This window comes from Empidonax traillii, unplaced genomic scaffold (genome assembly GCF_003031625.1).
Source record: "Empidonax traillii isolate 1590-97213 ecotype Southwest subspecies unplaced genomic scaffold, ASM303162v1 scaffold206:size1282135, whole genome shotgun sequence".
In the NCBI taxonomy this organism is placed as follows: domain Eukaryota; kingdom Metazoa; phylum Chordata; class Aves; order Passeriformes; family Tyrannidae; genus Empidonax; species Empidonax traillii.
Window position 1 is genome coordinate 986,444 of NW_020955399.1, and position 11,600 is coordinate 998,043.

At 45.7% G+C, this 11,600-nt stretch overlaps 1 protein-coding gene across 4 annotated transcripts; it reads left to right on the forward strand.

Moving 5' to 3' along the window:
• Positions 1–1,820: 1,820 nt before the first annotated feature.
• On the forward strand, positions 1,821–9,258 carry ZBTB18 (zinc finger and BTB domain containing 18). 4 transcript variants are annotated; one of them, XM_027887290.1, is made up of 3 exons: positions 1,901–2,119; positions 3,429–3,512; positions 5,609–7,191. In XM_027887290.1, the coding sequence occupies exons 2-3, from the start codon at positions 3,500–3,502 to the stop codon at positions 7,189–7,191; spliced, it is 1,596 nt and encodes a 531-aa protein (XP_027743091.1). In that variant the 5' UTR covers positions 1,901–2,119; positions 3,429–3,499. The 4 variants fall into 4 exon arrangements, with proteins under 4 accessions (XP_027743093.1, XP_027743091.1, XP_027743092.1 ...); XM_027887291.1 differs by lacking the exon at positions 1,901–2,119 and adding an exon at positions 2,787–2,919; XM_027887292.1 differs by lacking the exon at positions 3,429–3,512 and having other exon boundaries at positions 1,821–2,119; positions 5,609–9,258.
• The last annotated feature ends 2,342 nt before the right edge of the window (positions 9,259–11,600 follow it).

Below are 11,600 nucleotides of genomic sequence, written 5' to 3' on the forward strand. Positions count from 1 at the left end.
GCATATGGACACCTAGATGCTAGCTGCTGTGTGATATACATAGCAGTGCTGTCAAATAAATTAGGCAGAGCTAGAATTCAGTATGTTTCTTTATAGCAGTTTCATATTACTGAAGAGACAAAGTATGTGCCTTCAGCTTTTATATCTACACAATCAATTTTGGCTATTAATACATAACCGAGTTCTTTCTCTTCAAACTCCGAGGCTCTGTTGGCGACCCTTGTTTTATTTAAAATACTGCCCTGTGTTATCTCTTTACCTGAATCCAAAGGGGAGATGGGGAAATACCCACCTCCTCGGATTAGTCTTTTGCTAAGGAAGACCTTAGCTCTTCGAACCTGGCCTCCACTGCCCTGTCCTAACACACCATTAAGCCACAGTATTCTCCAAAGCCGTTGACCTCAATCTGCCTGTGAACCATGATGAGGTCTGGAGAGCTCAACTTCCCCTCAGGCACCATCCTTCCCAGCACTGCCCAAGAGTGCACAGACCTGGGCACACGCACATACACCAAACACAACCGACCTGCTGGTACAGCTCCTGGTAACATGCCCTGCCGTGGTGGGAAGCACAAAGATTATCCACAGCAACTCAGAGCTTGAGGTGGAAGCTGTAGTTCAGAGCACAGCAGCTCATTAAAAGAGAGAGAAGCACTTTCCCATCACACTATTTCTATGAATTCACAGCTGGCTTGTGCCAACCAAGAGAGACTGGGACACAAACCACAGAAATTATAAAAGTAAATATTTATTTGTGTGTATAAGGTGCCCAAGCCAAACTGGGTACACCCCAGATTTTTCTTTAGGGGTTTTATACAAGGGAATAACATGAACCACCTAATTACCCACTAGTGCGCACTTCTAATTATCCAACCATTCATGTGGTGGGGCAAAGCAACTTTATTTTTGTATGTCTTGCAGCAGCAGCATCCATCATCATCCTTGTGAGTTGTGTTAATCCAGATGTTCCTACAGTCAACTTCTGCAAGGCTACCAGGCACCAGCAATTTGTGTTTGTCTTAGATACAGATCGCCCAGTGAATTTGGGAGAAAAGTTTCCTTATCTTAGTCGACTGTGTGTTCCTGGCAGGAGCAGGTGACGCCTCTTGGGTCTGGGGGTAATACTGCAATCTACACTACAGGTATAGCATGTTTATGTATATACACACAGAGTATATACATATATGATATATACACACAAACAATACACATGTATACATATATAACAGACATACGTACAATGCACAATACACTAATGATGCTCTTGGCTCCCAATGTCTGCGTGGTCTCAGTACTTTATACCACACTCTCCATCCCGACCGGCCCCGAGGCAGCGCAGTAGCGCCCAGGCGAGCAGACAGGGATACAGGATCACACTGGAGACGGCCCCATTCCCGATCCCGATCCCCATCCCGTTCCCGGTGCCGCCCGATCCGCGCCGCACCTGCCGCGGCCGCGCCATCCCGCCATGCACCGCCATGCACCGCGGCACTCCCCGCCACACGGCCCCGCCCCAGGACCCGCCCCCTCCCTCTCGCTCCGCCCCCGGGATTGCCTCGGCCCCGCCCCCTTCCGCCTCTGCTCCCCTCCGGGTCACGCCCCCTCTGCCCCTCCGCGCGCCGCGATTGGCGGTGCGGCCGGCCTTCCCGGGCCGCCCTGCTCCAATGAGCGGCCGCGGCGGCCCGTCAGTCAGCGGCGGCCGCTGGCGGCGGTTGGCGGCGGCGGCGGCGCGGGCGGGCCGCGCTGTCAGTCAGAGCGGAGTCCGAAGTGGGAGCGGGAGGGAGGGGGCGAACATCTGTCTGCCGCAGCCGGGCCCGGCTGTGCCGCCGCCGCCGCCGCCGCCGCCGTGCGTGCGCCCCGCGCCCCCGCCCGCCCCCGGCCCCCGCCCGCCCCCGCGCCCCGCCGGTGCCATGGGGAGCCGCTGAGCCCGGGGCCCGCTTCGCTCCGCCGGCTGCCCCGCTCGCTCCTCAGCCGCCGGCAGGGGGGAGCCCGGGGGGGGGCGGCGGCCAGCGGGCGCGGGGGGCGGGCGGGGGGCGAGGCGCGATCCCGGAGCGGCAAGTGAACGAAGAGGAGCCGGCGGGCGGCGGCGGGAGCGCGGGGACTTCGGGCCGCCGCGCAGTGTGAGTCCCGCTGCCCCCATCCCCACACACCCGGGGCCGGGGCCGCTGCGGCCCCGCGGGGCGGGCGGAGTTGGCGGCGGGTCCGGCGGGGGGTGGGCGGAGGGGCGGGGGCAGCGCTCCCCGGGCGGCGGGACCGGCCGCCCCGGCGCCGCTCTCGGTTACTTTTCTTTTGTTGCCGCCGTGACCCTGGGGCGGCTTTTCCTGCGCGCCGGGCAGCTGCTTCCTTCCCCGCGGGGCGGCTGCCGGCGCGCCTGGCCACGGCCCGGCCCCGGGCGGGGGCGGTGCTGCCCGCGGGACCGGGTCCCCGGACGGGGGTGTCGGGGCCGGAGGGGCACACACACAGCCCCGGCCAAAAGTTGCCGCCTCCCGGCGGGGAAGAGGGCGCCGGGCCCGCGGGGAACTTGGTGCGCACCGCTGCCTCCCTGCCCGTCCCGTCCCGTCCGGGGGGCGCCGGGCTGTCCCCGCCCGGCAGCGGGCAGCTGGCCCGCCCCGCTTGGGACACGCGTGAGTGTCACCGGGGGGGCCGGCGGGGCTCGGGGCTCCCGCTCGGGCGGGGGGGCCCCTGGCAGCTTGCGGGGCCGAGGACCCGCGTCCCAGGGCCGCCGCGATCACAGAGATGGCCAGCCCCGGCCCCCGCGGGGCGAGAGCGGTGCGGGAGCCGAGCCGAGCGCTCGCAGTAGTGCCCTGGCCGGGGGAGCTGCTCCGCGGCTCCAGAGGAGCCCGAGTTGGTGCTCGGAGTCACTTGCGCTGTCTTAAACGCTGGAACTGAAAGGACCGGCGGCGGAGCGGGGAGCTGTGAGGTGATAAATGGGTCCGGTTAATTTCTGCTTGTAACCCCAGGGCTCAGTAAAACCGAGCCGGTGTGGATTTCTGGGGTAACCCCGTGGCTGGGGTACGCTGTCAGCACATAAAACGGTCCTCCAACTTAAGGCAGAAGTGTTGCTATGCTGCACATAAAGCAGAGCCCCATATGTTTAGGATTTTCTTCTTTTTTTTTTTTTTTCCTCCCTGTTAGAAAGTTTGAAAAAAAGAGACTTTGAAGTATTTTGTTTATACTAACAGAAGAGAAAAGTTCTCCTAAGAAAAAGCTGGTGGCAGGAGTGTAGAGGAGTAGCATATGGCATTAAAAGGAGCACAGCTGGAGGTAGCATTTCCATCTGAACATGATGTCAGAGCAGCTGACAGCCTGCCATCCCTCAGCCTTTTATTCTAACACACAGACAGGGAGTTAGTGTGTGCAGATCTGTGTGTGGAGAAGGTATCTCATTCCTCTCTAACATCATCTCCACTTTGCATCTGTCTCTCCTAGTCTGCTTTTTTTCCACCGATCTAACAGACCTGGAGCCAGCAAGACTCAGAGGAAAGGACTTAATCAGGTTTATGTGTACTAAAGGTAGGAGTAGCAATAGATTAGATACAGCATATTTCTGTTTTGGTGTGTTGTTTATTGAATTTCAGAAAAAAAATCACATTACTTTTCTAACCAAGTTTAGAGGTAATATATGAAATTGAGTATTAAATAGATAAGTGGACTTAGTCAAAAGGCTTGAGCTACAGTTGGAGAGTATCAGTTCTTGGGCACATTGTTAGCATTAACTTTAATACATATTGTGAGAATGTCTTGGTTTGGAAGAAGGAGAGAGCAAGTTCATTCTTCATTTCTGAGACCAAAACTGCAATGGATTTAGTGGCAAGCTTAAAGAGAGTTCTGCTTTATGTTCTTGTCTTGCATCTTTTAAATGACTTTATGGGGGTTTTAGTGAAATATACAAAAGTGTGCTTTTTTACAAAAGGACCGTTCTGGCTAAAATCTGTTTGTGGGCAAGTCTTTCATTAAACTTCACGGTTAAATATCCAGCAGCTCAGAAACGTAGTAGCATACAGCTGTAGTGCTTCTGAAAGATAGAAATCAGTTATGTGTTTAAAAACTTTTGTACCCGGGAGAATGGCTTGACTGGTTTCCTCTTTTCTTTCTTGCATGTAGCATTTGAAATCTTTTATTTAGCGTAACAATAATTATTTGAAGGAGTTTTTGTATTTGCGACTAATTTAGAACTTGTAGATTTGAGCTGCCTGAATTGGCCAGACAGCTGTAATCGCACTCCTCTATTCTTAATCTCTTTATCTGGGCAGCAGCTGCCATATGGCCACAGTCAGCTGGATCAGATGTTTATAAGCTTCCTTCTTCGTCCCTCTCTGTCCTTTCAGCCTCCTAATTTGATCACAGCTACCTTGTGAGCTGCCCTCCAATCTTTATTTTTAGCCCTCTTAAGGATTAGGATTGATGTTGGCTGTGGGGCACTTAAAGTGATTGTATTGTAAATCTTCGTGCTTTACTCTAGCAATGGTATTTTACAGAATATAGTAGGGCTTGTGTTGTAAGTTTTAGTACATCTTGGTTTGCGAGGGATGGGGGTTTTTCATTAATATCTGCCAGCCTGGAGAGTCACGATCTGCTTAGATGATTTGGGAGACCATTGCTATCAATCACAGAAGAATAGATTAAGACAGGTTTTTAAGAGATTTTACTTTTCATTTGAGTTTTGACTTCCCTACTTCTTTTTTAAGTTTATTTTTTTCTTTATCATCAAGGAAGGCAAATAGAAAGACACTTGGGTAAAGAATAGTACTTGGGATACAGATTTTAGACCTGCACACATGCACACACGCTCACGTTGAATGACTTTTTTTTTTTTTTTTTTCTTTGAGCTTGGTACTGCAAACTGCCTGGTGTGGGAGGGGAGGGAAATTTCTGTCCTTCTGCACATGGAAAGTGGTGTTTGTTGGCGTTTTGTTTGTTACTTTTCTTTTGTGTGTTCTGCATGTTGGCAAAAAAATGTTCATGTTATATTGTACAGTATGGAAAAGGTCTAAAACCTTTAAAAAAACTGTACTTACTACAAGAAGAAAACTAAATTTCTAAAAACTTTCATTTTTACTGTTGATATAAGTTGACACATGTAAATAATTTTTGTAGCTTATGAATGTTAGACCATCAGATTTGGTATATTAGGATTCCTTCATGTGCAAACCTCTCCTCTTACTACAGTTTGATTTTTAAAAGAAGGTAGATTGTCTGATTTTTTTTGTCTTCCGCTTCTGTGATCTCTCAAACTTAGTGTAAAAAAAAAAAAAAATTTTTTTTTGGGTCTGCTCTCCTAGGGATGCAATCTGGAGGAAGTTCCCTAAAAAAAACCCCACTAAACTGTTGAACAGATTTTATGAGCAGCAGTGATACTTTAAAAAAAATTACAGATGTACCTTTGCGCTTAATAGACTGGCTTATTTACCACAGAAGGGAAATCATAACTGTGATGGTTAAGTCGGGGAAAGAGTTGCCATCGTACATGCATGTTAAGTAATCTTTGCGTGGTGTCAGTACCAGAATTCCGGCTATATAAATACAGGGTTTTAGAGTGGAATTTCTTGGATTCATAAGTTCTGTGATTCCGACCTACATTTAATTTTTAAAAATCTTGTTGCTTATAGGTTATGAAGACAGTATGGAGTTTCCTGACCACAGTAGACATTTGCTACAGTGTCTGAGTGAGCAGAGACATCAGGGTTTTCTTTGTGATTGCACTGTTCTGGTAGGAGATGCCCAGTTCCGAGCGCACAGAGCTGTTCTGGCTTCATGCAGCATGTATTTCCACCTCTTTTACAAGGACCAGCTGGACAAAAGGGACATTGTTCATCTGAACAGCGACATTGTTACAGCCCCAGCTTTCGCTCTCCTGCTTGAATTCATGTACGAAGGAAAGCTCCAGTTCAAAGACTTGCCCATTGAAGACGTGCTAGCAGCTGCCAGTTATCTCCACATGTATGACATTGTCAAAGTCTGCAAAAAGAAGCTGAAAGAGAAAGCAACCACAGAGGCAGACAGTACAAAAAAGGAGGAAGATGCCTCAAGTTGTTCAGACAAAGTGGAGAGCCTCTCCGACGGCAGCAGCCACATGCCAGGAGACTTGCCCAGCGATGAAGACGACGGAGAAGATGAAAAATTGAACATCCTGCCTAGCAAAAGGGACTTGGCGGCTGAGCCTGGGAACATGTGGATGAGATTGCCCTCAGACTCAGCAGGCATTCCCCAGACTGGCGGAGAGGCAGAGACGCACACAGCAGCAGCTGGAAAAACAGTAGCCAGCCCCTGCAGCTCAACAGAGTCTTTGTCCCAGAGGTCTGTCACCTCCGTGAGGGATTCAGCAGATGTTGACTGCGTGCTGGACCTGTCTGTCAAGTCCAGCCTTTCAGGAGTTGAAAATTTGAACAGTTCTTATTTCTCTTCGCAGGACATGCTTAGAAGCAGCCTGGTTCAGGTGAAGGTGGAGAAAGAGGCTTCCTGTGATGAGAGTGATGTTGGCACTAATGACTATGATATGGAACATAGCACTGTGAAAGAAAGTGTGAGCACTAATAACAGGGTACAGTACGAGCCGGCCCACCTGGCTCCTATGAGGGAAGATTCGGTCTTGAGGGAGCTAGATAGAGAGGACAAGGCAAGCGATGATGAAATGATAACTCCAGAGAATGAGAGAGTCCAGGTGGAAGGAAACATGGACAGCAGCTTGCTCCCTTACGTGTCAAACATACTTAGCCCTGCTGGCCAAATTTTCATGTGTCCTCTCTGCAACAAGGTCTTTCCTAGCCCCCACATCCTGCAAATTCATTTAAGCACGCACTTTCGAGAGCAGGACGGGATCCGCAGCAAGCCTGCTACCGATGTCAATGTCCCGACCTGCTCGTTGTGTGGTAAGACTTTTTCTTGCATGTACACCTTGAAACGTCATGAGAGGACTCATTCAGGTGAAAAGCCCTACACTTGCACCCAGTGTGGAAAGAGCTTCCAGTACTCCCACAACCTGAGCCGCCACGCAGTGGTTCACACGCGGGAGAAGCCTCATGCTTGTAAGTGGTGTGAACGCAGGTTCACACAGTCCGGAGACCTTTACAGACACATTCGGAAGTTTCACTGTGAGTTGGTGAACTCATTGTCTGTCAAAAGCGAAGCACTGAGCTTACCTACTGTCAGAGACTGGACCTTAGAAGATAGCTCACAAGAACTTTGGAAATAAAATTTTTATATATATAAATAATATATATATAAATCTATATAGTTGTGGTACAGTCTAAAAGCAATCTTGTTTCCTTGAACTGAAAGTTTGGCTATTAGCTTGTTTTTGCACTTTAAGGCAGCATGAATATTTCACTAATTTAGCACTCCGATAAAAATGAACTGTAGAGGTAATCCGACAAAGTAACTAACTGCAAAGCGTATTTTTCCCCCCTTTTGGAATAGAAGCCAGCGGATACTTTTCTTCTAAGGAATCTCCAATTCAAAAAATTTGGATGTGGCTTTATTCTCCCTAAAACACTGCGTTCTTTTAAGGTCTTGATCTTTTTCCCTCTTAAAATCTGAATGTAGAAATCCTCTCCCAATTTTGTCAGTTCCTTTACATTTCTATAATTGCATGAGTCCTTTCTAGCTGTTGGAAACCTGAATGCTTTTAGACCCAAATGGAAAATTTCTGAAATGCTGGATTATCTATTTTTAAACAAGCGGTTGACTTAAAACTTATTATGGCAACTTCTGGATTTCTGACAGTTCCCACTGGAAAAAAAAAAAAAAAAAACCAACACAAAAAACATAAAACAAAAACCCTGAGAGTACACTGGGATCACTGGGACTCTGTCTTACGTGAAGGTTTGCTTGGGATGAAAAAGGATATTGCAGCTTCAGCAGTGATGAACTGTGTGTTTAAAAAATGTGAATTACTGTTATTGTATACTGTAATTGATTACATGGGCCGGGGGGAGGTATCAAAGAACTTGGCAGGTTGTGTTGATGCTCTTAGTTGAGTCTTGAAAAGTAAATATTAACGCTACAGAAATGCATGATTTTCAGTATATTTTTGTCTTTGTTTGCATTGTATAACTTTAACGAGTGAGTTGAAAATTATTTAATTTCCTTAGGAAAAAAACCCGACACCGTTGAAAATGCCAGTGTTACGAAGAAGAGAAATGCACTGTTTTTATTTTATCTAATTTAAATTTATTTTCCCACTGTCTTTAAGTTGAGAAGAACTTAAGCTACGAGTCGCCGATTTAGCTATGTTCACAAGGAAAAAAAAAATTGAATGTTTACAACCAGGCTTCGAGATTTGCATGTGCGGTGTGCATTTACTAACCCCAGACCCCTTCTAATTGCACAGACCCCACGCCAGCTCCAACTGAGGTGCGTCCATTTCCCCAGATGAGCATTTGTAGGATTCCTGCTGCACCACTCCACCACAATAGGTCGTTCTTTTTTTTTTTTTCCCCGCGTTGAAAAGAGGCTGTGGACTGAAAAAAAAAAAAAAAAAAAAAAGGCAAAAAAAAGCCCCGGGCTGAAAGGCCTGGGCAGGCCTGAGTGACAGGGGGGGCCGGGGGGGCCGGGGAAGGACTATGCGTATCCAAGCAGCAGAGACTGCAGCCTGACGTGTGGTTTTAATGACCAACACGCAGGTCAAAAGCATTTTGCACAGTGTTTGTTTTCCTGTCTTGCACTTACAAATAAGGTCTATGGGAGTAGCATGGAAAACGTTTGCTGTTTTTTCCTTTTTTTTTTCCTTTTTTTTTTTTTCTCTGCTTTTGTTTAAAATTTGATCGCCTTAACTACTGTAAACATAGCCTATTTTTGTGCTTAAGATACTGAATGGAAAACTCCATTGTGTATTGCTGGACTGTTTTGGAAATATTTGGTCAAATGTGTGTTAATTTGGCTGTAATGGCATTTAAAACAAAAAAAAAAAAGCTGTGAAAATGGCCTTGGAGCGTTATCTTTAGTTACTTGAATAGTTTCTAGGTTTTAAAACTACATTCTTTTCTTAAGTTAGAGAAGACAATCAGTGTCTGAGGAAAATGGACTTTCTCTTGGATTTTTTTGTGGTCCTCGTGAGTGATTGCTTTTTTCCTTTCCTTAGTTTCACATTCTTCTTTTGTTCTAAAACTTAGACTGACATCTAGCTTTGACAATCATAGTATGTTTTATTTTCCTGAGGAGGGAATAACTTATAATGCTGTTTAGTTTTGTACTATTGGTGTGTTGGTGAATTTTTAAACTGTGTGCTAACTGCAATAAATTATATGAACTGAGAAATCAATTCCCTTGTCTTTTTTCCCTCTTTTAAATTATAGTTATGGAGTATTTTTTATAATGTGTAACTTTATTACTTTTGTACAGACTTCTATTGCTAACTGTGTATGGAATATGTTTTCAGTATGCTTTTGAGCACTTTGTTGCTAACGTACATATTTACATCTCACTTAACATTTAAAAAAATTAAATGCTTGTGTTTTGAAAGCATTTCTCTGTGTGTAGCTCTCGATCATTCTGTAGAGGTATTTTTTTAATAATATTTTTTTTTCCTTTCCCAAAGACCTTTGCAAAAGCAATCTATTCAATTCCAGAAATTTTGCTGCCTTGCAAACATCTATCTATGCAGGCACACAATTCCTGTTCTGGGCTTAATTTCACTCTAAGGAGCTCTCTTGGGCTCACTCTTTTATATATTGGTCTCTACCAGAACAGTAGAGCAAAAGGCAACAACTTAATCTGAAGCACTGGCCGGGTACTGACTGGCCATCAGTGTTACAGTAGGCAGTCAAAATGTCCAAACCACCGGTAACACATCAAAACTGTCTGGACTACAGATAAAAATTGAAATAATCCTAAATCCGTTGGGGTTTTTCTCTTACAGACTAAATGTTTCTTTAAAAAAAATAAAACGGAGCTCAAGTGAAACCTTTGAAAAAGACCTGGTTTAGATGCTTGTTGGAGGATATACCCAGAATTCTTGTTCGAGGCCGCTCCATCCTAGGAATGAGCCCAGCACTGCAGAGCCCAGTGGGAATACAAAAGTAGAGCTAAATTAGAAGGCTGGAACAGAGACAGCAGGACCAATTTGAAAGGGGGAAAATACCTTAATTTAAGCGTTTCATTACATTTGTCATCTGTGTAGGTACAACTCAAGTTGTGCAGTGATCAAGTGAATCTCGGTGCCTAAACTATTCTGCTATCCTCCTGCATCAACGGTAATTTGTATGTAGCCAAAACGATCTTTTTCACTGTTTTATTATTTTAAACAATTTTCAATCATCCTTTGCTGTGTTTGGGGTATGGGGCTTTTTTAATTATTACAGATATTCTGAAAACATTTCCTTTTGTCAATGTTAGCATTTTCAGCTGCATAGAATTCTCTTGTTCTAGCAGCAGACCTTTTCTGTAGGCTTTCATATGGTAGAATATTATGTGTAGTTAAGACAGTTTTAAGTGTCGTCAAGACTGAAAGACAGCTAATATTGCAGTGCTGAAATCCGTGCAGCTGATAAGCTTTGGCTGTAGCTCCAGGCAGATTCACCATTTGTTCTCCAACATTAGGATTTTCAAGGATTGTAGATTCCCAAATAAAACTCAACTTAGAGGTACTCCTTCTTTAGAAGGGAACAGAAAACATAACTTAGCCATCAGTGACAAAATAATTCAAAATATTCTTTATACTTTGGAGTTTATCTAGATGATTTATATGTGTGCAGCACAGGCTTGTGGCTGTCAAAGTGTTTCTTAAATGAAAAGATGAAACATACTCCTGTGTGTTGCTTCTCTCCATAAGGTTTAGTGTACTGACATATCTAAATAGCTGTAACTTTTTCCTTTTTTTTTTTTTTTAAATACAGTCTCTAGATAATGAAGCATGAATGAGTATTTTATTTGGCTTGAGGGTACTGTGGGTAACAAAATCCTCACCATCCGTATTGCCATGATGGTTGAAGGTGAGGTGCGGGAGTGGAAACTGTGCGCTACAAACTTCACGGGTTCAGACGACTTTCTCTGACCGGTGATAACTGTGAGTACTTCTAGCCCAAGACTCACAGAGAACATGCTAAGTATATAATTTGGCTATTTTTTTTAACCACTGCCTGTAACAGCTTAATATTCTCTTAATTTTGTGTTTTCTCTAAACTCAAGCTTAGGGGTTTGGTGTGAGAGAGACTTTTGAATCAGGCACAGCATTCTACAGACCATCTGCTTATTGAGATATTCGTGTGTTTTAGGTGCAATTTGAAGAAATTGGTAGGAGTTTAAAACAAAACTTTCTGGCCAAGGAAGGGAAGGGATCCTCATTGTTTCTCCTGCTCTCCTGCCTTAGGGTAAAAGCAAGTGCCAAACAATGCCATGTACTTCTGTTGACCCTGAATGAAACCAGTATATTCCCTCAAAATTTGCATCGCCTTGTTGGAAGCCTCAATAAAATTTTAAAATTAATTTGCAGAGATGCAGATTCCCCTTTACCCCTGTGCTACCCCACCCCAGCAGCCGTGCTGGCTCATCTACTCGGGCAGGGCACCACTGTTTTCTCTCCCTGCGACAGCAAAACTCAGCTTTCCTTCTACAGATAATGGATCAAGTGATTTGTTGGAGGTGGACTGACTGCCTCCCCCCCCC